Here is a 25748-nt window from a genome sequence, read left to right as displayed (position 1 = left end):
GACTGAAGTGGTAGTAGGGGAGCACTTTAGGTCTAGTGATAATACTTCTATTAATTTTAAAATAGTTTTGGAAAAGGATAAACCTTCCATTAAAGTTAAAATTTGCCTCACTCCAATTAATAACTTTAATGATATGATATGAGACAAGAACTTTAAAAAGTTTGATTGGAATAGATTGTTCAAAATTGTGAAAACAAGAGTTCAGAGTCATTATGTTTCTGTTAGAATGAATGGTAAGGCTGGTAGGGTAAGAGAAGAATAGATGAGTTAAGATATTGAGGTTCTAGTCAAGAATGAAAGAAAAATCATATATTATATACAGACAACTGAGTTCTAATGAATCTATTGAATAGTATTAGGGGTTTAGGGGCATTCTGAAGGCAAAGAGGGCTATTAACGTAGGTTGGCACATAAGGTTAATGATAATCCAAAGAGATTCTACAAGTATGTTAAGAGCAAGAGAGCAACCAAAGATAGAGTTGTTTCGCATCAATTTTTACTTTGGAGAAAGCAATGGAGCCTAGACAACTCAGGGAAATAAATATTGATGTTGTGAAAACCAGTCACATTATAGAAGAGAAAGTGGTGAAAGTCTTAGAAAATACGAAGGTGGCTAAATCTCCTGGACCTAATCTAATGTCTCCCAGGATGTTGTGGGAAGTTAGAAAGGAAATTGCAAGGACCGTTGCAGAAATATTTGTATCATCTGTAACAAGGGTGAGGTGCCAGATGACTGGAGAGTTGCTCGTGTTGTACTGTTGTTTAAGAAGGGATGTAAGGAAAAGTCTGGGAACTATAGACCTGTGCGTCTGACTTCAGTGGTGGGTAAAGAAGGTAATTCTGAAAGATAGTGGGCGGCACGGTGGCACAGTGGTTAGCACTGCTGCCTCGCAGCGCCGGAGACCCGGGTTCAATTCCCGCCTCAGGCGACCGACTGTGTGGAGTTTGCACGTTCTCCCCGTGTCTGCGTGGGTTTCCTCCGGGTGCTCCGGTTTCCTCCCACAGTCCAAAGATGTGCAGGTCAGGTGAATTGGCCATGCTAAATTGCCCGTAGTGTTAGGTAAGGGGTAGATGTAGATGTAGGGGTATGGGTGGGTTACGCTTCGGCGGGGCGGTGTGGACTTGTTGGGCCGGAGGGCCTGTTTCCACACTGTAAGTAATCTAATCTAATCTAAAAAAAAAAAAAAAAAAAAAAAAAGAATTTATATGTGTTTGGAGAGGCAAGGAATGATTAGAGATAGTCCACATGATTTTGTACAAGAAATAATTTCTCTCAAATTTGGTTGAATTTTTTGAGAAAGCAGCCAAGAAGATTGATGAGAGCAGAGTGGTAAACATTGTTTATTTGGAGTTTAGTAAAGCCTTTGACAAGGTTCTGCATGGTAGACTAAATAGTAAAGATAGATCACCGGATTCAGTGGTCTTGCCAGTTGGATGCAAAATGGCTTGTTGGGCAGGAGAGAGTGTGGTGGTGAAGGTTCGTTTTTCAGACTGGAGGCCTGTGACCGAGGTGTTGTGTCCACTGTTGTTTGTCACTTGTGTAAATGATTTAGATGAGAATATGGAAGACATGCTTAGCAAGTTCGTGGATGACACCAAAATTGGCGGTATCGTAGACAGGTTATCTAAGATTACAAAGTGATCTTGATCAATTGGATCAGTAGGCTGAGGAATGGGGATGGAATTTATTTGGATAAATGTGAGTTATGGCATTTTGACAATAAACAAGGGCAGGACTTATACACTTAAAAGTAGGGCTTTGGGCAAAGTTATAGAACAGGGAGACCCAAGGATTCAGGTACATAATATTTTGAAGTTTGTGTCTCATGTAGACGGGTGGTCAAGAAGGCATTTAGCACGCTTGCCTTCATTGCTCAGACCTTTGACATCGGAAATGGGTGTCACGTTGAGGTTGTAGAGGGTACTCGTGAAGCCTCTTCTGGAATACTATAACCAGTTCTGATCACCCTGTTCTAGGAAGGATATTATTAAGCTGTAAAGGGTTCAGAAGAGATTTACCAGGGTGTTACTGGGAATGGAAGATTTGAGTTGTAAGGAGAGGCAGGGTAGACTGGGACCTTTTTCACTGGAGCATAGGAGGCTGAGGGGTGACCATTTGGAGGTTTATAAAATCACGAGGGGTATAGTTAGGGTGAATAGCAGGTATGTAAATCTCCCTAGGATGGGAGATTTCAAGACTAGCAGGCATATTTTTATGGCAAGAGGCAAAAGATTTAAAAAGGACATGAGAAACAACTTTCTTAGACAGAGTGGTTCACGTCTGGAATAAACTACCAGAAGAGGTGGTGGATGTGCGTACAATTACAGTGTTTAAAAGCCTAAGTACGTGAATAAGAAATGTTTGGAGGGATATGGGCCAAACACAGGCACATGGGACTGGTTTAGTTTGGGATTATGGTTGACATGACTGGTTGGGCCTAAGGGTTTGTTTCCATGGTCTAGTAGGTTTGACTTCGTGCATCTGCATGTGTCCAGTCGCTGTTTCTGAGTGAATCCATGTAAAAGGGATGGACATTCAACAAGATTATCTTGTTGCCCTTTTTAATGGCTTTGGACTGGATGGAAGAAAATAAGCATTTCCAGAAGAAAAGGCTCAGGAAGATCATGCTCATTGAGAACCATTAATAAGTTGCCTGAAATAGCTTGTCTGTCTGCCCTTGGATGAAACTGCATTTTAGAAGCGAATAACTCCTGTATTTTATAAAATTTTAAAGTAATGAAAAATGTTAACAATAATGTTGTGGTTCAGTGAGCTCAAATCTTCATTTATGTCAAAATTTAAGGCTTGAGTTGAAGAGTTATTTCAAATTGTGAAATTTGTTGCTAAGCTGCCTTCACTCTTTGACTGCTTAGATAATGGTACAATTGAAGCAAGGTCTTTCAGTACCCTGCTGATTATGTTTAATTTATACTGAAATGATAACACATTTTCTTTGTTCTGTTTTAGTTTTTTGATCAAGAGAAAATGGGAATTATTTTTAATATCTAAAACTCCAACGTAGGTGTAGTTCCATGTAATCATTCAAATTTAATGAAGTCTTTTTCTCATACTTGCATTTAACACAAAGGTTGAATGAACGAAAATTAATTAATCACTGTACTTGTAAAATAGAATTCTTTGTCATTGGCGTTTTGAAAAAAAAACAAGATTTTTTCATTAGTTTCATTGTTTTGCTGATCATCAACTACAATTTTTAGCAGATTGTCAATGCTTTAAAGAAAATAGCCACAACTTCTAATTATTAATTCCTATTATATTCAGGAATATTATCATTCATCACTTCAAATTTATCTTGTACTTAAAATTAACCTTGGATTGTTCTGTCATCTCCAGTCCTACTCTCCATTTCTGGCCACCAGAATATCTGCGATTTTAATCCTTCTAACGTTGGTAATTGTGTCTTCAACTGCCAGGTTCTAGAACTCCCTACCCAAACTCTGCAATTCTACCTTTTTTTTGACTCTTTTAAGACACTGCTGAAATCTGCCTCTTTGACCAAACTTTGGTCTGCTCCGATATCTCCGTAAATGGCTCAGTATTAAATTTTATTTGATAATACTATTGTGAAGTCTCTTTTGATGTTTCAAAATGTTAAAGATGTTATGTAAATAGAAGTATTAAAGAAGGATCTCCTGCTTAAATTTATACAGAGATGCTTGGCAGAGGTGCAACACAGAAATTGTAGCTATCGATGCATTACCTTTCAGACGTTACTTAGATCAGTTTTCTCCATGCAGTTTAAAACGAGAAGTTAATAAGGTGAGTGTTTTGACTTGATTTTCTGCATTCTGATATTCTGAAGTAAGTTACTTCTGTTTAACCTTGCAATGGTTATCACAAGGTGTATAATTAGATATATCAAAACCACTTTTGGAATTTGGATTTCAAAATAGATGCAGATTAGTGTTGGTACTTCTGTGAAGGGTTTTCTTTTCAAAAAGAAAGTCAAATCCTTTGGGACACCTGATTAAATGTAGTGTTTTGTAGAAAGCAGGTGACTGAAAACCCCTGTGACATTAATGGAAAGATGTTTATTCTGCGTTGTTTTTGACAAACAAAGTAAATATAAGGCCATTGGTTTGGTTTTCAGTTTAGCTGCAATCATAACATTGTCCACTCTTGAACAGCGCCTTCTACTGGTATAATTAAAATGAAATTTTGAAATGAACAAAAATACATCTATGGAAATGTTTTCTCTGTGGCTATATCAACCTAATTGCCTAATTCTAAAAAAAAACTTCAAGTTGGGAAGTTAAATTTATGATATTAATATAAAATAGCAATAAATTTAACAAAAAACCCAACAAAGCTTACCAATATAAATAGTTAATCAAAATATCAGTCTCCCTTTGTGTTAAAACAAAACACAAATGCCATTACAGAAGCAAATCTTTAGATTATTCCCCAATTTCACATAGAGGAATTATACATGAGTGTATAAGGAATCTGATACTAGATAGATCCTGTTATGGACTAGACCAAACCCTCGAAATATATTAATAAGATAGCTTAGACCCTAATGTTTTCTTTTTTTAAAGAGCCAGACGTTGTATTCTAGATGCAATTCGATTGGTTGAACTACCAGTCTTGAAGCTAAATACATTTTATTCATACACGATAGTTAACATACAGCAAAAGAAAAAAGAAATTGGAATATCTTAATGCTGTGGAAAACTTTACAGAATAATAGATTATTTAAGTAACTGTTCCAGTGTAGTGACATCCTATAAACACATCCCTGGCAAAAGCAAATTCAGTAAAATGGATTACCTCACACGCAATTCTACTGTGTGTGTGTGTGTGTGTGTGTGTGTGTGTGTGTGTGTGTGTATGTGTGTGTGTGTGTCACCCAACCCATTCAGCCTGCTTCTATGTTTCCTGTATTTGAGCTTACTTAGTAAGGCAAATGGTCATCCTGTAAAGACAATCTCTAATCTCCTTCATTCTTTTATTGTCTTAATCTGTGGATGGAATTTTCTTCATTTCCGTTAGTTTTTAGAAGCAATCTTCCACTCTTCATCTTGTTAATTATTCATCTGGTCTCTTCAGCTGGAGAGGTTGAAATGCTAGTCACTGTCCACACCTTTTAACTTTCATGATGCTGGTGCCAGATTGTGAGGTCAGCTGCACACCACATCAGATAATGCAAGCCTGAAACTATTCACTGCACATTGGTGGTGAATGAGGAAATTGCTTATAAAGAAAACTTGGCTCCCACTTTGCAGACAGGGGCCTGCACGTGCTGTTGAATGAACTGGTGATGGGGAGGGCCATTCTTTTATCTGCAGACTGCTAAACCAGACTCGGCTAGCCTGAACACACATAGCAGCCCAGTTTGTTGCTGTGTCCTGCATTACAACAGAATGAATAGTGTTGTGGAGAAAATGTAGAGAATCACCAGGAGACAGAGTTCTTCAAGAAGTAGTGGCCGTGGGTTTGAAGGAGTATTTGTGCATCTCTGTAGTGCATCTTGTAGATATTATGTTTCAATGGTGGAAGGAGTGAATGTTCATGGATATGGTTCTCAACAAGCAAGATGCTTTATGCTGGATGGTGTTGAGCTTGAATATTGTTGTAACTTCAGGGAAGTGTAGACTGTTCCATCCCACTCCTGATCTGAGACTTGTGGAATGATTTTGGAAAGGTGAGTCATTTGCTGCAAGATTCCTAGCCTCTTGCTGTATTGATATGGCTAGTCCTATTCAATTTCTAGTTAATGATAGCCTCCACGATGTTGATAGTGGGGAATTCAGTGATGGTAATGCCATTGAACGTTAAACTATGATGAATAGATTTTATTTTAAGGAGGTGATAATGTTTGGTACAGGTAAAAGGTCCTTTATCTGAACATCCGAAAAGCTCTGAAATCCAAAGGTTTTTTTTGTGAGTTTTTTTCTCATTAACAAGGTTATTTGGCATGCAGGCACGCCACTCAGATGCACCATGGAGGGAGGGATGTGGCCAAGCACCAACAGGCCTTGGGTTTCTCCATGAACACCCCCAAGTTGACATCCACTCAATACGTACCACTCAGATACGATGTTTGGGAGTGGGTGGGGGGCGTGTCCAAGCACCTATGGCCCATTTTCACTTAGAAGCCTGTTCCTCCGGTAAGATTTTTAAAAATTTCACCATTAAACTGTCACTTATTCTGAAAACCGAAAAATTCTGAATTCCGAAAAACAGCTGGTCCCGAGCATTTCAGATAAAGGATCATCTACCTGTACTTGTGTGGCAAGAATATTACTTGCTAATTATCAGCCCAGGTCTGGATATTTTCCAGGTTTTGCTGCATTGGACATAAATTACATCAGTATCTGAGCAGTCTTGAATGATGCTGAGTATTATGCACTTATTAGTGTACATCCTCACTTCTCTTCTTATGAAGGAGATGAAGTCATTGATGAAACAGTTGAAGACATTTGAGTCTTGGACACCACCCTGAGGAATTCCTGTGGTGATGTCCCTGAGCTGAGATCACTAAACCTCCAATAACCGCAGCCATCTTTCATTGTGCTAATTTAAAACTCCAGCGAATGGAGAGTTTTCCTTGTGATTCCCTTTGACTGTAGTTCTGTTAGAACATCTTGATCCTACTCTCAGTCAAATGCAGCCTTGATGGCAAGGACAATCTCTCTTCTCAACTCTGGAGTTCAGTTCTTTTGTCTGTTCTTGAACCAATTCTGTAATGAGTTCAGAGGTTGAGTGGCTCTGGAAGTACCCAAACTGAGCAGCAGTGACTAGACAATAGACAATAGATGCAGGAGTAGGCCATTCAGCCCTTCGAGCCTGCACCGCCATTCAATATGATCATGGCTGATCATTCCCAATCAGTATCCTGTTCCAGCCTTATCTCCATAACCCTTGACTCCACTATCTTTAAGAGCTCTATCCAATTCTTTCTTAAATGAATCCAGAGACTGGGCCTCCACTGCCCTCTGGGGCAGAGCATTCCACACAGCCACCACTCTCTGGGTGAAGTAGTTTCTCCTCATCTCTGTCATAAATGGTCTACCCCGTATTTTTAAGTTGTGTCCTCTGGTTCGGCACTCCCCCATCAACGGAAATATGTTTCCTCCTGCCAGAGTGTCCAATCCTTTCATAATCCTATACGTTTCAATCAGATCCCCTCTCAATCTTCTAAACTCAAGGGTATACAAGCCCAGTCGCTTCAGTCTTTCCGTGTAAGGCAATCCTGCCATTCCAGGAATTGACCTCGTGAACCTATGCTGCACTCCCTCAATAGCCAGAATGTCTTTCCTCAAATTTGGAGACCAGAACTGTACACAGTACTCCAGGTGTGGTCTCACCAGGGCCCTGTACAGCTGCAGAAGCACCTCTTTGCTTCTATACTCAATTCCTCTTGTTATGAAGGCCAGCATGCTATTAGCCTTCTTCACGACCTGCTGTACCTGCATGCTTGCCTTCATTGACTGGTGGACAAGAACACCCAGATCTCTCTGAACAGCCCCTTTACCTAATTTGATACCATTGAGGTAGTAATCTGCCTTCCTGTTCTTGCCACCAAAGTGGATAACCAGACATTTATCCACATTAAACTGCATCTGCCATGCATCTGCCCACTCACCTAACTTGTCCAGGTCACCCTGTAATCTCCTAACATCCTCATCGCATTTCACCCTACCACCCAGCTTTGTATCATCAGCAAATTTGCTAATGTTATTGCTGATACCATCTTCTATATCATTTACATATATTGTAAAAAGCTGCGGTCCCAGCACGGGTCCCTGCGGTACCCCACTGGTCACTGCCTGCCATTCCGAAATGGAGCCGTTAATCACTACCCTTTGTTTCCTATTAGCCAACCAATTCTCTATCCAATCTAGTACTTTGCCCCCGATACCGTGCGCCCTAATTTTACTCACTAACCTCTTGTGTGGGACTTTATCAAAAGCTTTCTGAACGTCCAGGTACACTACATCCACTGGATCTCCCTCGCCCATCTTCCGAGTTACATCCTCAAAAAATTCAAGAAGATTAGTCAAGCATGATTTCCCCTTCATAAATCCATGCTGACTCTGTCCTATCCTGTTACTATTATCCAGGTGTGCTGTAATTTCATCCTTTATAATAGACTCCAGCGTCTTTCCCACCACTGAGGTCAGACTAACTGGTCTATAATTTCCTGCTTTCTCCCGCCCACCCTTCTTAAAAAATGGCACAACATTAGCCGCCCTCCAATCCTCAGGAACCGACCCTGGTTCTATTGAACTCTGGAAAATAATCACCAGCGCATCCACGATTTCCCGAGCCACCTCCTTCAGTACCCTGGGATGCAGGCCATCAGGTCCCGGAGACTTATCAACCTTCAGACCTAACAGTCTCTCCAACACCAAATCCTGGCAAATATAAATTCCCTTAAGTTCAGGTCCTTCAGCCACTGTTACCTCAGGGAGATTGCTTGTGTCTTCCCCAGTAAACACAGATCTGAAGTACCCATTTAATTCCTCTGCCATTTCTTTGTTCCCAGTAATATATTCCCCTGTTTCTGTCTTCAAGGGCCCAATTTTTGTCCTAACCATTTTTTTGCCTTGGACATACCTAAAAAAGCTTTTACTATCCTCCTTTTATATTCTTGGCCAGTTTACCTTCGTACCTCATTTTTTCTCTGCGTATTTCCTTCTTACTAATCCTCTGTTGTTCTTTAAAAGCTTCTCAGTCCTCAGTTTTCCCACTTATCTTTGGTAAGTTATACTTTTTCTCTTTTAACTGTATATGTTTCTTTACTTCCCTCGTCAGCCACGGCCGCCCATGTCTCCTCCTGGGATCTTTCTTCCTTTTAGGAATGAACTGATCCTGCAACTTCTGCATTATACACAGAAATATCCGCCATTGTTCCTCCACGGTCTTCCCTGTTAAGGTATTGCACCATTGAACTTTGGCCAGTTGCTCCCTCATAGCTCCATACTTCCCTTTATTCAACTGAAATATTGTCACTTCCGATTGTACCCACTCCCTCTCAAATTGCAGATTGAAGCTTATTGTATTAATGATCACTACTTCCCAATGGCTCCTTCACTTCGAGGTCACTGACCAATTCTGGTTCGTTACACAATACCAGATCCAGAATCGCCTTATCCCTGGTCGGCTCCAGGACCAGCTGCTCTAAAAATCCATCTCTGAGGCACTCCACAAAGTCTCTTTCTTGAGGCCCGATACCATCCTGATTCTCCCAGTCTACCTGCATGTTAAAATCCCCCATAACAACTGTAGTAACATCTTTGCGACAAGCCAATTTCAGCTCCTGATTCAACTTACATCTGACATCCAGACTACTGTTTGGGGGCCTGTAGATGACTCCCATGAGGGTCTTTTTACCCTTAGTGTTTTGAAACTCTATCCATACTGACTCTACATCCCCTGACTCTAGGTCCCCCCGCGCAAGGGACTGAATATCCTCCCTTACCAACAAGGCCACCCCACCCCCTCTGCCCGTCAGTCTATCCTTACGATAACACGTGTAGCCTTGAATATTCATTTCCCAGGCCCTGTCCCCATGAAGCCACGTCTCAGTTATCCCCACAATATCGTATCTGCCAATTTCCAAAAGAGCCTCAAGCTCATCCACCTTGTGTCTAATGCTTCGTGCATTCATATATAGAATTTTTAATTTGTTACTGCTGTCACCCTTCCCCTCAACCCTTATTTCACTCAACTTTACAGCATGATGCCTTTTCCAGTTTTCTGCCTCCTTGATACAGTTGTCTTTCTTGACTTCTCTTGTTCTAACTACCCCTTCAATTTCCTTTTTAAACATCCAGCTTGTCCCCTCCCCCCCGCTACTTAGTTTAAATGTAGCGGTGTTGCAGCAGAAAACCTGCCTGCCAGAATGCTGATCCCTGATCTATTAAGGTGCAAGCCGTCTCTCTCGTAGAATTTATGGTTACCATAAAATATACCCCAGTGATCCAAGAACTTGAAACCTTGCTTCCTGCACCAGTTCCCCAACCACACATTCAAGTCCATTATCTCCCGGTTTCTGGCCACACTAGCCCGAGGAACTGGAAGCAAACTGGAGATAACCACCTTGGACGTCCTGCTTTTTAGCCTTCTTCCTAGTTCTCCGAAGTCCTCCTCTTCTTCCCGACATCATTTGTGCCGACGTGTACCACCACCTCGGGCTCTTCACCCTCGTCCTTGAGGATGTCCTGCACTCTGTCCGCGATGTCTTTCACTCTAGCACCAGGAAGGCAACACACCATCCTTAAATCCCGTCTGCTGCCACAAAATCCCCGGTCAGTTCCTCTCACGATGGAGTCCCCTATTACCACGGCTCTGTGCGATGTCTGACTCTTCCGCTCTGCTTCTGCGGCAACTTTTGATTGACAAACATGGCCGCCTTGCGAACTGGCAGTGTCATCAGACTCTACTGTTTCCAAAAGCTTCAACTTGTTCCTGACAGGTACTTCTCCCGGCGTCTCTTGCACCTGTCTCCTCTCTGCTTTCCTCATCGTCTGCACTCTTCTGCTCTCTTCTGGCATGATTGGTGTAATAACATCACTGAAGGTCTTGTCCACAAAGATCTCGTTCTCTCGGATGAGCCTAAGGTCTTCGAGTTCTTTCGTCAGTGCTGCAATATGCTCGGTCAATTGCTGAATGTGCGCACACTTTCCACACATATACGAGCCAGACACACCAGAGTCGTTGACCTGCCACATCAAACACGTAGCGCACTGAACCAGCTGAGCAGTCATGTCTTCACCCTCTTCAACTGTGGCGTAATCTCTTTACTCAACCTCCTTATCAACATTCCTGAGCTGAAGCCTCACTCTTCCATCTAAACTTCCTTAGACCCTCTTCCTATGGCAAGTCTGTGGACTCTTAATTAAGGTTAGAGGAGGAGGGAGGGAGGGACACCCTACTTTGTTGGACCTGGGGTTTAGAACACACCCACTCTAATAACAATCACTTACCTTCCCGACCGGCTTTGCGCTCCGTCTGAACTTCCGCCCAGCTCCCGCCGCTCTCTGCTGCGACTAGGTTATTGCTAAGCAATTGTTGCTTGATAGCACTATTGCTGACCCTTTCTATCACTTTACTGTTGGATGGAAATTGACTGTGTTGGATTTGCTAGTACAGTGTGAAACTAAAACTAAAATTCTTCACAGCAATGAAGTATTTTGAAGTGTGTATACTCTTGAATTGTACTGCAAAGTGCCACACATACCAGATTAGCAGATGTTAAGGGATATATGTTGGCCAGGGCATTAATGAAACCACCCTGCAGTTCTTAAAATAGCCCACCTTAGGGGGAAGAAAACACCTTATTGAATGTCTCACCCAAAAGATGATACCTCTGATGGTGCAGCCCTCTCATTGTAGTTCCGTATCAATTAAAGTGTCCACCTCGAGTTTCTAAAGTAGGACTTAACTTTGAGTGCTGACATTGAATAAGGCAGACACCAAGAATAACCACAGCCACTTCACTGTCCAAAATTTGAATGTTCTTTTTCTTTCCAAGACCTTTGAAAGTGTCATAGCTACCTGCTGCACTCTTATCTCTCTGTTCAGAGCCATTCAATTGGCATTTTTGCCCTGACTACTGAGATCAGTCAAACTGACCCATGTTGTTATTTCTGACTACAGCTTTGTTCAGTGCAGTTGTGATTGATGTACAAATACTGACAATTAGTGAGAAATTTTGTTAATGTCAGATGACATCTGAGCAAAATAAAGAGTTTAGGGCTTTAATATTAAAGTTATTTGTGCCTTACCAGTCAGCTTTATGTATGCTAGGAATTGAATAACCAATGCTGGCTTTAGATTCTTCATTGGGAAAGAAAAAGATCAATTTCTCACCAGTTGAGTATTTATTCTTGAAGCAATATTCTAACAAGGGTATGGCCATTGTAGAACTATATCCTGAGTTGCTGAAGGTTTTCAGGTGCAGGTGTCACACCATTACAGCAACTTATGGAGTTGAAGAGTTGCTGATTGCCTAATTTCAGAGTTTCTCTCAATAATTTTCACCATAGCTAGAGCAAATGAAATGTATTGTACACATTTAGTACAGTAGTTCAGGCATCACTGAGGAGCAAAATAGCAATTTGAGATTGCAAAGGTAAAAATGTTGCTATTGTTTGAAGCAACTATCTAATATATAAAGTCAGCATTACCCTGCTTGGTTCTATTGATGCAATGAAGGTTAAAAATTAAACCTTTGATACTGTCCAATTTAATTGTCTATGCCATAAAATATGGAATTTTAAGATGCAGTATTCTGATAAATATATTACAGCTACTGTAATAATGTCAGGGTCATGTTAATTGAGCTTTGATGTTAACTTAACTGATTTGATGCTATGTTGCTTTACTGTAAAATGTTGTACAGTATCACTCCCAGAAAATCATTCCATTATGATTCTCTAAATGCAAAAATGTCTGAGTTTCTAGAAATAAATCTAAAAAGATAAAGTTATCAAACAGATTAAAAGAGATTAAAGAAGGTTATAGGGTTCTTTTTTCTTCTATTTCTGCCTGTGGAATGTGAAGAGAATGGCCTGTTGTGTTAGCTCTTCATTCCTGCATTTCTTAAACTGGATAGGACTAAGCATGCCCTGAAATAAATATAGGCTTAGTGTAGATACACATTAGGTCATTTAAAAAATGGAACAATGTGCATTTGTATTATGTTTTTCATGATTGCTGGTCAAGCCAAAACATTTTGGAGCTTATTATGAAGTTTGCAATTCAAAACTATTTAATAGAAACATGACAGCCAATTTACACACAGCAAATTCCTGCAAACCGCAATTAAATAAATAATGAAATCATTTGATATAGATGTTGGTTGAAAGGTAGCTTTTTCCTGTATTTCTCTAAGTCGAACCATGGGAGGAAATTGAGAATGCTTCTGACTTCTGTGCTTTATTTTCCTCTATTTGTACCCATGTAGTATGCAAGCCAAGGCTTTTTGTTTTTGGGACAATTTCTATTATCTAACAGCAGCCAGAGGTCCATGATACCAGCGGTCGGGGAACACTTGTAGCTTCCCTTCACCAGGCTCTCTGAGACCATCTGAAGTTTTGTAAAATATTAATTCCTGTATGTTTCGTGACCTCGATCAAATTTAACTAAATTTACTGCCTCCGTTTCATTTTGGAGTGTGATTTGGCACCCTGTTGGCTGATAGGGCATTGTAATTTAGTTCTCAAACAGCTAGTATTTTGTTTAGAACAGCACTTGACCAATGGTAATTTACCACTCTAATGTAAATTACTATGAAATATTTTTGAAACTGACCAAATAGCAATTTGAAATCCATAAAGATTTTCTTCTAATAATTATCCCACTGATGATGCCATAAGTTCCTATTCATTTTATGTGGAGTTAAAAAGGTTGAGAACCAGTTTCAATTTAATTTTAGGGCTCTTGTGGTGCACTGGAAATGTTCCTACCTCTGACCCAGGAAGTCCAGGTTCAAGCAGTAGCATGGTGGATCAATGGTTAGCACTGCTGCCTTACAGTGCCAGGGACCCAGGTTCAATTCCAGCCTTGGGCTGTGTCTGTGTAAAGTTTGCACGTTTTCCCCATGGTTCCTCCAGGTAATCTTCAGTTCCCTCCCACTGTCCAAAGACATGCAAGTTAAGTGAATAAGAAATTGTCCACAGTGTCCAGGATTGTGCAGGTAAGGTGAATTAGCCATGCTAATACAGGGAAAAGGATATGGTGCAGGGGTTGGTCTGGTGGGATACTCTTTGGAACATTCACAGGGAACCCGATGGGCTGAATGGTCTACTTCCACACTTTAAGGATTTTGTGATTCTGTGAAGTCTCACCTACTGATAACATTCCTAAACAGGTTGATTTAAAAATACCTATAAGTTTTAACTTCAAGTAGCGGAGATACCATATACTATCTCTAACTGTGTTTAGTTTACATGCAAAAGTTGAAACCTGTTCAAAATCTCAAGGTGTTAGTGCTTCCTTTAGCAAAGAACTATCTCCAGTTCTCACTCCAAAGAAATAAGCAGCAGATGGCTACCATAAAATAATAAAACAAAACAGCAACTCTGAAGAGGTTACCTGAATAATATAAAGGTAATTAAATCATTTCCACTTTTCTTGAAGTAATATTAAAACACTGCACTTCACTGCATTGGATTTCACTATCACTGGCCAATTCACCCTTCACTTTTTTCCCGAGATTTCATCGTTGCAGTCAACATATTGAAATATACAGTAAGACAGTGATGAGGAAAGATGGAAATTTTCCTTACAATAATTGGGGAAAGTTTAATTAACATATTCCCGACATGGAAATTATAGGCTGCCATGCAATCACTAATTGGCCAAGTTTTAAATTAGCCAAATGCAATAACAAAAACTTTTTGATTTTATGAGAGCAGTGGTTCCACAACTGAGTATTCAAGAGAATTTGGATTGCCATTTGTTTTATGTAACAGACAGGGAAATCTAAGAATTAAAATACAATTAGACATTCAACTAGCTGTAACTCTATGGCTAGAAATGCAGTTTGTCTGCACAGCTCTATAAAGAGGTTTGCTCATCCTATTGGGAAGGGCTGTGGTGATGTCTTTTTTTTTTGCTGACAGTGTTCAGGTTGGAAAACCATTTTCTGCGCCACTGAAGAACATAATTTTGTGACACTATGGTGCTCTTCCCACTGACGAATACAGACTTCTAATCCACTGTTACCAATTGTGGCATCAGTGCAATAAATATTGGGCCTCCCTGATTTTTCTATTGATGCTTTTACTCAGTAGGAGGTTTAAGAACTACAGATTTTACATTTAACTTAGATGAAAAGAATATGAATGTCAGAATTTTGATTGAAGTAATTAGTTTGCATTACGCAGGACATTTAATCACAATTAACTAAAGATTTTGGTAGAACATTGTGTGTAACTTCATTGACTAGTTTTCAGACAGCCAAGATTATTTCTAAAATCTTGACAACAATGCAAAAATTGCTGTTTGAATTTAAATGTATGTTTTAGAAATATGTGATGTAACTTTTCTTGTAACAAAATTCACAATGAAATTATGAACTTTTAGTTTTTTGATTTCTAAAGCTTTATAGATGTCAAGAGTCGTTAATTGCCTACATGGGTTTAATGGAAAATTATCATATTCCATATGGGGTGTAATTCTGACATGTTGCTACCTGATCTACGTTATATCATATTTAAAATGCAACTGACTACTCTCTTCGAGATTGCTCTTGAACCAATAATCGTGGTGCGATTAGGCTGAGTGATTTGGCTTGGTACTACAACCTACAATTCTCCATGATTCCTTTGTATTTTAAGGTATCTGCGGAATACCACAATTATGCATTGTGGGATGAAAACTAGGTTTCTGAGCTGTTCTGAATAATGATTAGTCACTTGCCCTCGCTATCAAACAATTGCTTTTTTTAAATAACTAAATATTCATTTGGAATTTTAATTGTTCTTTCTGCCCCCTGTTGTTGATATACAAGCTATTATTTTTCAGAGTAATTCTGCCATCCAGATATTATTTTCTGTCAGCTAATTTAATGGTCTCATAAGAGTATGAGGAAATTTAGCACAAGGTAGCAGTCAGCATCAATATAGAATGAGGCCATTCAGGTTCAGTGTGCTTTGGCTGCCTTCCCTCGCATCCCTCAAAAGAAATTGTCTCCTGTCTTTCCTAGCCAGCTACATCTTTCCCTGCTAAACAGATTATAGAATTCCAATTTAGTTTCTGACTGTCAGAGATTCAAAGAGTCTCACAGCATAGAAACAGATGCTTCAGTCCGTGCCAACCAAGTTTTCCAAACTAAATTAGTCCCGTTTGTTTGCGTTTGGCCCATGTCCCTCTAAACCTTTCCTGTTCATGAACCTGTCAAAATGTATTTTAAATGTTATAATTGTACCTGCATCTACCACTTCCTCATTCTACTTACAAATGAATTTGTCCTCCCAATTGTTGGCTGTACCATCATGTTAACTTTCTGATATTTATGTATAAGATCATCATAACTTCCAGACAATAATATTCAATAATTTCGCACCATTTTAAATCCAAACATTTTGTTTTTTGAGAGAGAATCTAAGCATTGCCCTTTGACATTCAGTGGCACTACCATTGCCTGAATCCTTCACAACTAACATCCTGGTGTTTCTCATCAACCAGAAACTGAACTGAACTAGCTATATAGCTAGGCAAAAGTGAGGATTGCAGATGCTGGAAATCAGAGTCTAGATTTTTCCCCTCCCAGCACCTTATCCCAGTTCCAACCTTCCAGCTCAGCACCATCCTCATAACTCGTCCTACCTGCCAATCTTCCTTCCCACCTATCCGCTCCACCCACCTCTCTGACCTAGCACCTTCATCCCCACCCCCATCCACCCATTGTACTCTTTGCTACCTTCCCCCACCCACCTCTCTGACATATCACCTTCATCCCCACCCCCATCCACCTATTGTACTCTCTGCTACCTTCTCCCCAGCCCCAACCCCCCTGCCATTTATCTCTCCACCCTGGAGGCTCCCTGCCTTCAGTCCTGATGAAGGGCTTTTGCCTGAAATGTCGATTTTCCTACTTCTCGGATGCTGCCTGACCGGCTCTGCTTTTCCAGCACCGCTCTAATCTAACCATATAACTATAGTAGCTACAAGAACAGGTCAGAGGCTAAGAATCCAGCAGTGCCCAGCTCACCACCTGACTCCTCAAATCCTGAGGCACAGATCCTCCATTGTTGTTGTGTCAAAATCCTGAAAACCTCTTCCTACCACCAAATATCTACTCCAAATAGCCTGCAACAATTCAAGAACGCAGCTCACCACCGTGTTCTCAAGGACTATTCGAGATAGACAATGCATGCTGGTCCAGCCAGCAAAGTGCACATCCCATGAATGAGCTGGGGGAATAAATCATCCTTTATAGTTGAGAATCAGACTGGAAAGCATGGACTTTGTAATCCTTTTCAAATAGCACTTTCAAAAATCTACATTCAAAATGCATGACACAGAAATGGTGCCAGAAGAGAGGGATACTAGAAGAGAAAGCAATACAGTAAACAGGATGGAGCAGTTTAAGTGCATATTAATGTATGAATTAGGAACAGAAGTAAGCCACGCAGCCCCACGTTACTCCACATTTCTACCTACACTTGATCGTTGAAGACTCTACTTAAGGATTCTACTTAAACTACTTAGAGTTTCAAGGACCCACAATCTTCTGAGAAAAGAATTGTTATCACTTCTGTTATAAATGGGTGAACCAGATTTTTAAACAGGTCTAGGTTCTTCCAAAAGAGGAACTATCACTTCCACAGCCACTCTGCCAAGACTTCTCGGAGTGTGTCAATCAAATCACTTCTTACTCTTCTTAGCTCCAGGTGATACAAGCCTAGCTTATCTAACATTTCCTCATAAGACACATCTCTGAACTGCTTCTAATACATTTATATTCATCCTTGAACAAGGAGACTCGTACTGTATGGAGTACTCCAGACGGTGTCTCACTAGTGTCCATTAGAATTGAAGATTCACTTCCTTTTTTTATTCTCTTCCCCTCACAATAAACGATAACATTCTGTTATCTTTTCTGGTTCTTCTATACCTGCATATAAACCATTTGTGATTCATGCCAGATCTATCTGAATCTCAACTCAGCAATCTGTCATCATTTAGATATTATTTATTTTTCTTTAATTCCTTCTGCCAAAATGATAAAAAATTTTTCATGCAATACTCCCATTTCCCAGGTCTTGCCCTTACTTGACCCCTCCATAATCTCTGTAGCCTCCTTTATGTCCTTGTCATATTTATTCCATTATCAAGTGTAACACCCAAATATTTGGCCCCTTCATCCATATCATTTATATAAATTATAAAATAAAATTGAGGCACCCACTAGTTTCATCTTGCCAACCAGAAAATGGCCTATTGATGGCTACTTTGTTTCCTGTCAGTTAGGTGATCCCCTATCCATCTCAGTTACCCTCGTAAGTTTTCAGTTGCAGTAGAAACTCAGAATTCAATATCTCGTCTTTGAGACTTAACCATTCGGGCAACAAGTGACATTCTGCTGAAGTAACCTAGGAAGTTTTACTGTGATTATAAAGTACAGTAGACCTTTTACTATCCAGCATCTAGGCAAGGAGTGTGCCGCTTGATCAAATATTCCAGATTATAAGGAGTCGTCTTAATCAATGCAAAAACACGTAATAAGTCAAAGAAATGTAATACGGGGTTATAGACATCACTGTTATACTTTATTTCCAATATAAATCAGTTAACTAATAATACAACATTTCCTTAAATAAAACTTTGCAGTAGAGAGCCTTGTCACTTGCACCCACAACTGATTACTTGGACATCATAATAGATTACAGTATTTGAGGAGAAATTGACTCTAAATTGAATCAATTGTTGATATTTTGTGGGGTCATTCAATTGAGTAACATGTATATTTACATTGAGGTAAATAACTTTAAAAATTACACTAATTGGAGAGAATAATACATTAGATTTTGCAATATTTTAAGTATATAATTTATGCTGGTTCATAAGCTGTCACTGTTGGAGCATTTTTCCCTGACAGTGTGTGAAAACTCAGGAGGCAGACTTAACTCAGGCAAGTGGAAGTTTATTCATGCAGGAACCAATTGAAACAAGGAGACTGCCAAAGGATATTCCCTGAATCTGGCCTTGAACAGTCTATTTTGTCCAAAGCAAATGAGGGTACTTAAAGCTAATTATCTTTCACACACGGCGTAAATGTTTTAGTTATATATACTATTTTTGTTGAAGAATACCTAGAAACAATTGTCTAATACTGCAGAGTAATTAAGAAACAACTGTTCACTACGAAATAGCTAACTGTTGTTCTGGAAGCTATTTAGGCAGTTATTATGCTATATCTTGCAGCTGGTATTCACTTAATGTTTAGCTCAGATCAGAGGGTATATCAATGACACACTCTCCCTTGTACAGTAAAAAGCAGTATTTTTATACATGTCTGTATTACAATGACCACATACAATGTAATTACAGCCCTTCCCTCCTAATCCATATACCCAATCTAATAAAACACCTAATCAATGAGGTGGCCAGCCTCCGGTTCCCATTACTTCAAAGTGTTTACCAGGCACTATAATCTCAAGTCCTTGAGATCTTTCTATGCATCCTATTCATTTGCATTCCAAAGTCACTGGCTGTACTCCCTCAGCTATCCTTAGGCTTATCTCCTAAGGACAGCTTGAATTCTATTATTCACTGTATTCCATTTCAGTTACTGCCCTTATATTTCCCAATGTTCTAATTATGTATGTAATAATACACAAGACAGTTAATTGTAACTAACTGCTACAAAATTTGCAATAATTTCTGTTCTGCAGTTAAAGGTTAGCTATAGCTGTTTCTACACTGAGTACTTTGTGATTAATGGCTGTGAACAGTCTATTTTGTCCAAAGCAAATGAGGGTACTACTTAAAGCTAATTATCTTTCACACACTGGCGTAAATGTTTTAGTTATATATACTTCTATTTTTGTTGAAGAATACCTAGAAACGATTGTCTAATACTGCAGAGTAATTAAGAAACAACTGTTCACTACGAAATAGCTAACTGTTGTTCTGGAAGCTATTTACACAGTTATTATGCTATATCTTGCAGCTGGTATTGATTACTTTGGTAGCATAATCACACTTTCATTAACGAACTGAGAATATTTGCTTGTTTTTCTCGTAGGCATGTTCTTATCATAACTGTCTAGGATGGTTACTGTTCAAGGCCCCCTTTACATTGGCTTTGGAGTAGTTTTCTTCAAAGGTTTCTTTACTTAAAGGCTGGGATAGATGGTTAGTTTCATTTATCTCCTTTCAGCCATTTTGTGTTTCACTATTCTGCCAGTCTATCCTTTTTTGTCAGCCATTTTGTGTAAGCAGACATGGGCCATATTTGCAAGTCAGGATAGTGAGTTGCATGGAAAGGAACTTGTAGGTCATGTTGTTCCCATGTATCTGTTGCCCTTGTCCTTCTAGATGGAAGTGGTCATGGGTTTGGAAGGTGCTGTCCGAGGATCTTTGGTGAATTTCTGCAGTGCATCTTACAAATAGTACACACTGCTACCACTAAGTGTTGATGCTGGAGAGAGTGGATGCTTGTGGGTGTGGTGCCAACCAAGCGGGCTGCTTTGTCCTGGATGGTGTCAATCTTCTTGAGTGTCAATGAGGCTGCAGTCACCAAGGCAAGTGGGGAGCATTCCATCACACTCCTGACTTGTGCCTTGTAGATGGTCGTCAGGCTTTCAGGTGAGTTGCTAGCTGCAATATTCCTAGCCTCTGACTTTCTGTTGTAGCTGCTGCATTTATGTGTCTCTGGGCTTTCAAGAGACTGGAGGTGATTTATTCACTGCAGGATTCCTTGCCTCTGACCCATTTTTGTCGCCGCTGTATTTATTTGTTGAGTCCAGTTCAGTTTCAGCAGTGGTCGGACATTTAGTGATGTTAATGCTAGCGAATGTCAAGAGACAATGTTTAGATTGGCTGTTCTTAGGGATAGTCATTGCTTGGCATTTGGTGTGGATTTTAATTGCCATGTTTTAGCCCAGATTTGGATATTGTCCAGGTAATGGATGCTTCAGTGTCTGAGGAGTTACAAACGGTGCTGAATATTGTGCAATCGTCGGTGAACATCCCCACGCTGACCTTTATAATGGTCAGAAGGTCATCGATTAAGCAGCTGAAGATGGTTGAGCCTAGGACACTTGCTTAAAGAACTCCCTACTTGAGCTGAGACAACTGACCTCGTGTCTGAATTAAGGTGACTAATCATCTGCCTATGTGCCAAGTATGTTGTCAAAGACTATCACTCCCATTTCACCTCTGGAGTTCAGCTCTTATGCTTGAACCAAGGTTGTAATGAGATCAGGAATTGAGAGCATCTGGTGGAATCCAAACTAGGAGTTCATGAGAAGGTTATTGTTGAGCAGTTGCTGCCACATAATTCTATTTATGACACTGTCTGTCACTTTACTAATGATCAAGAGTGGACTATTCGGACTGTAGTTGGCTGGTTGGATATGTCCTCCTTTTTGTATAAAGGACATACTTGGGCAGTTTTCCACGTTATCAGATAGATGCCTGTGTTCTAGCAGTACCAGAGCAGTGTGGTAGCAATGTGTCATGTTCCAGAGTGCAAGTCTTCAGGACTGTTACCGTAATGTTGTCAGTGCCTGTAGCCTTTGCAGTATCCAGTGCCTCCAATCATTTCTTGATATCACATGAAGTGAATTGGTTGAGGACTAGCATCTGTGTTACTGGGGACTCTAGAGGTGGCTGCGATGGATCATCCATTTGGCACTTCTGGTCGAAGATTGTTACGAATCCTTTAGCCTTCTTTTGTTCTGATGTACTGGGATCACCTGGATTTGGGATGGGGATATTTGTGTAGCCTACTACTCCAGTGAGTTGTTTGTTCACTACCATTCACGACTGGATGTGGGCGGACTGTGGAGCGAAGTCTGATTGTTGTTTGCGGGATCACTTATCCCTGTCTATCACTTATGTTGTTTGGCACTCAATCATGATGCTTCACCTCAATTTTAGGTATGTCTTGTGCTATTCCTGACATGCCCTCCTGCACTCTTCATTGAACATAGTCTTGATCCCTTGGCTTGATGGTAATGATACAGTGGAGGATAGGCTGGGCCAGGAGGTAGCAGATTGTGTTGGAGTATAGTTCTGCTCTGTTGATGGCTCAGCATTTCATGGATGCCCAGTCCTGAATTGCTAGATCTGATCAAAGACTGTCCCATTTAGCATGGTATAGTGCCACTTAATGTAAGTTATTATCAATGTGAAGGCAGGACAAAGCCTCTTCGAGGACTGTGCAGTGGTCACTCTTTCTACTTGGACAGATGCATCTGCAACAGATGGATTAATGAGGATGAGGTCAAGTATGTTTCTCCCTCTTGAGTCCCTCACTACCTGCCGCAAACCCAATCTCTCAGTAATGATCTTCTGTGCCCTTGCAACCCTCAGTGTAGTTCAGTATGGAGGAGCACAAAATCATCAACTGACGGAGGATGGTATGTTGTAATCAGCAGGTGCTTTCCTTGTACATCTTTTGATCTGATGATGTGAGACTTAATCATGCCTGGAGTCAATGTTAAGGACTACCATGGCAGCTCCCTCCTGCCTGCACATCACTGTGCCGCCACTTTTGCAGTCCCTTCAGTGGCACAGAACATATCCAAGGATGGTGGTGTAACATATGATTCCATGTGTGGGACTATTCTGTGAGACAGTTCTCCCAATTTTGGCACTAGGCCCAGGTGTTTTACAGAGTCGATAGAGCTGTGTTTTCTGTTGTCTTTTCCAGTGCCTTGGTTGATGCCAGATTGTTCATCTGGTTTCATTCCTTTTTTGAGATTTTCTAGCAGTTGCTACTGAGTAGGTTGATAGGCCATTTAAGAGGTCACTTGAGAGTTAACTACATTGCCACGGGTCTAGAGTGACTTGTAGACCAGATTACGTAAGGGAGGTGGATTTCAATCCTTGAGGGATATCAGATGGGTTTTTCCAACAGTCAGGAGTTTCATGATCAACATCAGATCCTTGATTTCAGATATTTATTCAATTCAAATTCAATCATCTACCATCAAACCCAGGTCCCCAGAACATTACCTGAATTTCTGGATTAATAGTCTAGTGATAATCGATAACCTGTGTTTAGCCTTTGGCTTTGAGGGTGATGGTCATCAAGTTATTTCATTTTCTTCAATGTCAATTATTCATGAGATCATCCTATTTGTTATGATTTGTTAATGACTTCTCAAGGATTATTTTAGAATATTTCTTTGCATATTTGCTCAGGAAAGAACTACCTGTGAGTTTCTCCCTCTTCTCCCCCCACTCTACAGCTATTTCTGGGATGTAGTGAAGATCTATGTAAAGTACCTGTTCAATTTATTGGCCATTTTCTTTCCCCACACTCCCCTTCTGTAGAACCAAGATTCACTTTATTATGTGTTCTCTTTAAAATATCTATGGAAACTCTTGTCATATGTTCTCGCATGCAAAATCAAAATCAAGGCTGCTAACTTCTTACAATTGCATGCATATTGCTACTATGTACAATTTGGTCAGCACTCAAGTAGCACAATTTAATAAGCAGTGCTGAGTTTTAGTTTATACAGATTGTGTGCATTATATGTTTAGTTCTCTGAAGCACAAGTGCATATTATAAATTTGAAATGTAGTAGAGTTATGTCGATAATTAAATGTTACAGAGGATCTTTTGCATCACCGGCCATAAAAGTAGTTCAAGTCTATAAGATTTATAACACAGTTTGAATTTTCAGTTTATTCTCTCTGATGATTGGTAGTTGTCAAAGTGATAACATGTAAAGAAGTTGTTTAACAAAAAGTTATCTATGAAAATTCCTGTAGTCCAAAACCGCAATAAATGAATATTGTAAACTTTAGTGGCCGTTTAATTGATAAACTAAATCATCATCCCAAACACATTTTGTAGTGACAAATTGTTCAGTCACATTTAAGAGTATTTGCATCTGTATTGGATTAGAATTATGAATCACTAAGTTTCACTTGTGAATAGATAAACGCTCCTATCTAAATTTGAGCATGATTCTGCAAATTGTTTATCGATGATACATTGCGTTAGTGAAAGTGCTGTGTCTATAGATTTCACATGCCACTAACTAGTAAATTAGTAAACTGTAGTAAATTAAAACAATTTTCAAAGCATTTTTGGCAGTGTCAATAGGACTGATCATTAATTTGTTTCACTTGTGGCTCTTCCAAATAAAGAAAAGGCAGTGCTGACCCCAGTAGCCCCAAACTACCATCTCTGATACTCTTTGTTACTGTGTGTGTCAGTTTTATTATTTGTCCTGTTGAAAGTCCATATTCATATAACATTCAGATAGCCAGATGCTGAATTTGTACTACTTGTGGATCTTCACCAGTTAGTTGTCACTTTCCAGAGCAGTCGGCTCTTGAAATGTACTTTGGAATACCTTACCCAATTTTATGCATCAGTTAATAGCTTAATTTGAATTAGCAAGGAAATGTTGCATAAATGTCCAGAATTGCCTCTGTAGTGAAATGCTGTAATGTTTCGATGATCAAATAACTGTCAGTTAGCTCAATAAAACCCAATTTAAATTTTAAAGAAGTGTGTACATTGCTGCTGTATAAATTAGTTGAATATTGTTACTAAAAGATGACGTGCAGATTTTTATTTTCTGTTTTGATCCCAAATGCTTGATAGCAACTCCACAGAACCTATTACATCAAAATATTTCAATTGTTCTTTACTACTTAAAATAGATCCCTATCCTTAACCATTTCAGGAAGCATTGAAATGAGCTTCCATCTCTTCTGGTTCTTGTGGTACACTTTAAGGCCTTATAAGATCAGAGATTCTTCAAACATGTTGACTAAATATATCACTCATCCCTAATAGAAACCGATTGGTTATTACTCTGTTGAAAACTGGTAAAATTCTGCCACTAAAGTCCAAATAGTTAATTGTGCATGCAACATTTTAAAGTGTTTGCAAATTGCAGTAAAGTGCTTTTATATAAATGCAAGGCTTCCTTTATGCATTTGATTATTCAGAAAAAATCAAACAGCACTTCAATGCATGTAGCTGAAATTGGAGGCAAGCATGGGATGATAATTTGAAGATTCTTCAAGCTGGGAAGAGATTCTTGCAGATTAAAGAATTCATCTGTTTCTATTAGAAACAGAACTGTCAGTAAGTCATTTTGCTAGAGCTTTAAAACTGGTAGCAATTAAATATTTTTGTTTAAATTAATTGGTCTCCCACATTCAGTTTTTGCCAGACAGTCTTATTGTATAAGCAAAAAAAAATGGAACAGTGAAAATGCTTTTTTATTTTACACTTTATGTAGTGCTAGTATGACTATACATGTTACCCTTCACACAGGTGTAAACTAAAATAATCTACCTCTTGGATCAACTGAATAAACAAGTACATAGCAATTTAAAAAAATTAATATGTGCCAAAACAAAGGTTGCGGGCATAAAGCATTTTTAATTTTGATGACTTGTTGTGTACATAGGAGTTTGTATGCATGCCAGGCAACCATAGTGTCTATGTTCTTTATTCCTCTGTCCAGGAAGAATAATTACCTTACAGCATGACTTCATTAAATCAGAACTACATGGTTTTGACATTTATGCCAAACTTCCTTAGGAATTGTTTTGTATAAGAAGGTATACCAACAATTATAGAAGACTGCAGTACTAGTTGCGTCTAAGAATTTTGTTAGAAGAGAGAAGCACTTTTCAATTTAATAAACTTGCTGTTCTTTTAGAAATCATGAACATATCTTTGCCATGTATGACAATCTCTTTGTTATCCAGAAACACCCTTAATTGCCTTTTATGCCATTCACTTCATAATCTTCCCTGGTAAACAAGCTCTGACACTTGATGGTTAATGAACCTTTAAATTAAATGGCAGGATCCCATGGCTAAATTGAGACACTTAAAAAAGAAAAATTGTACAAACTTGAATAAGCAAAAATATATGTAGTAATGGCTAAATAGGTGTACTGGACAGGTAAGGTGATGATTCTAAGCCATTTATAAGAAGCAACAATTTTGACTATTCAGTATTAATCTGAGGTAAATATGGGTTAATGGGCGAGCTTTATGGTATAGATGTAGTCAAGAAAGACGTTAAAATGCTAATTCACAAAGGAATTCTAAT

General features: G+C 39.4%; 1 protein-coding gene across 4 annotated transcripts in view; it reads left to right on the top strand.

Moving 5' to 3' along the window:
* The window catches only part of parga (poly (ADP-ribose) glycohydrolase a), a 205126-nt gene that overhangs the window by 162547 nt on the left and 16831 nt on the right, over nt 1–25748 (top strand). For all 4 annotated transcript variants that reach the window (XM_072583394.1, XM_072583396.1, XM_072583395.1 and 1 more), the window contains one exon: nt 3673–3781. In XM_072583394.1, the coding sequence (XP_072439495.1) occupies nt 3673–3781 (109 nt within the window). The remainder of the gene's footprint in view (nt 1–3672; nt 3782–25748) is intronic.

Source organism: Chiloscyllium punctatum, chromosome 13 (assembly GCF_047496795.1).
Source record: "Chiloscyllium punctatum isolate Juve2018m chromosome 13, sChiPun1.3, whole genome shotgun sequence".
Classification (NCBI taxonomy): domain Eukaryota; kingdom Metazoa; phylum Chordata; class Chondrichthyes; order Orectolobiformes; family Hemiscylliidae; genus Chiloscyllium; species Chiloscyllium punctatum.
This window is presented reverse-complemented; position numbering and strand designations above follow the sequence as displayed.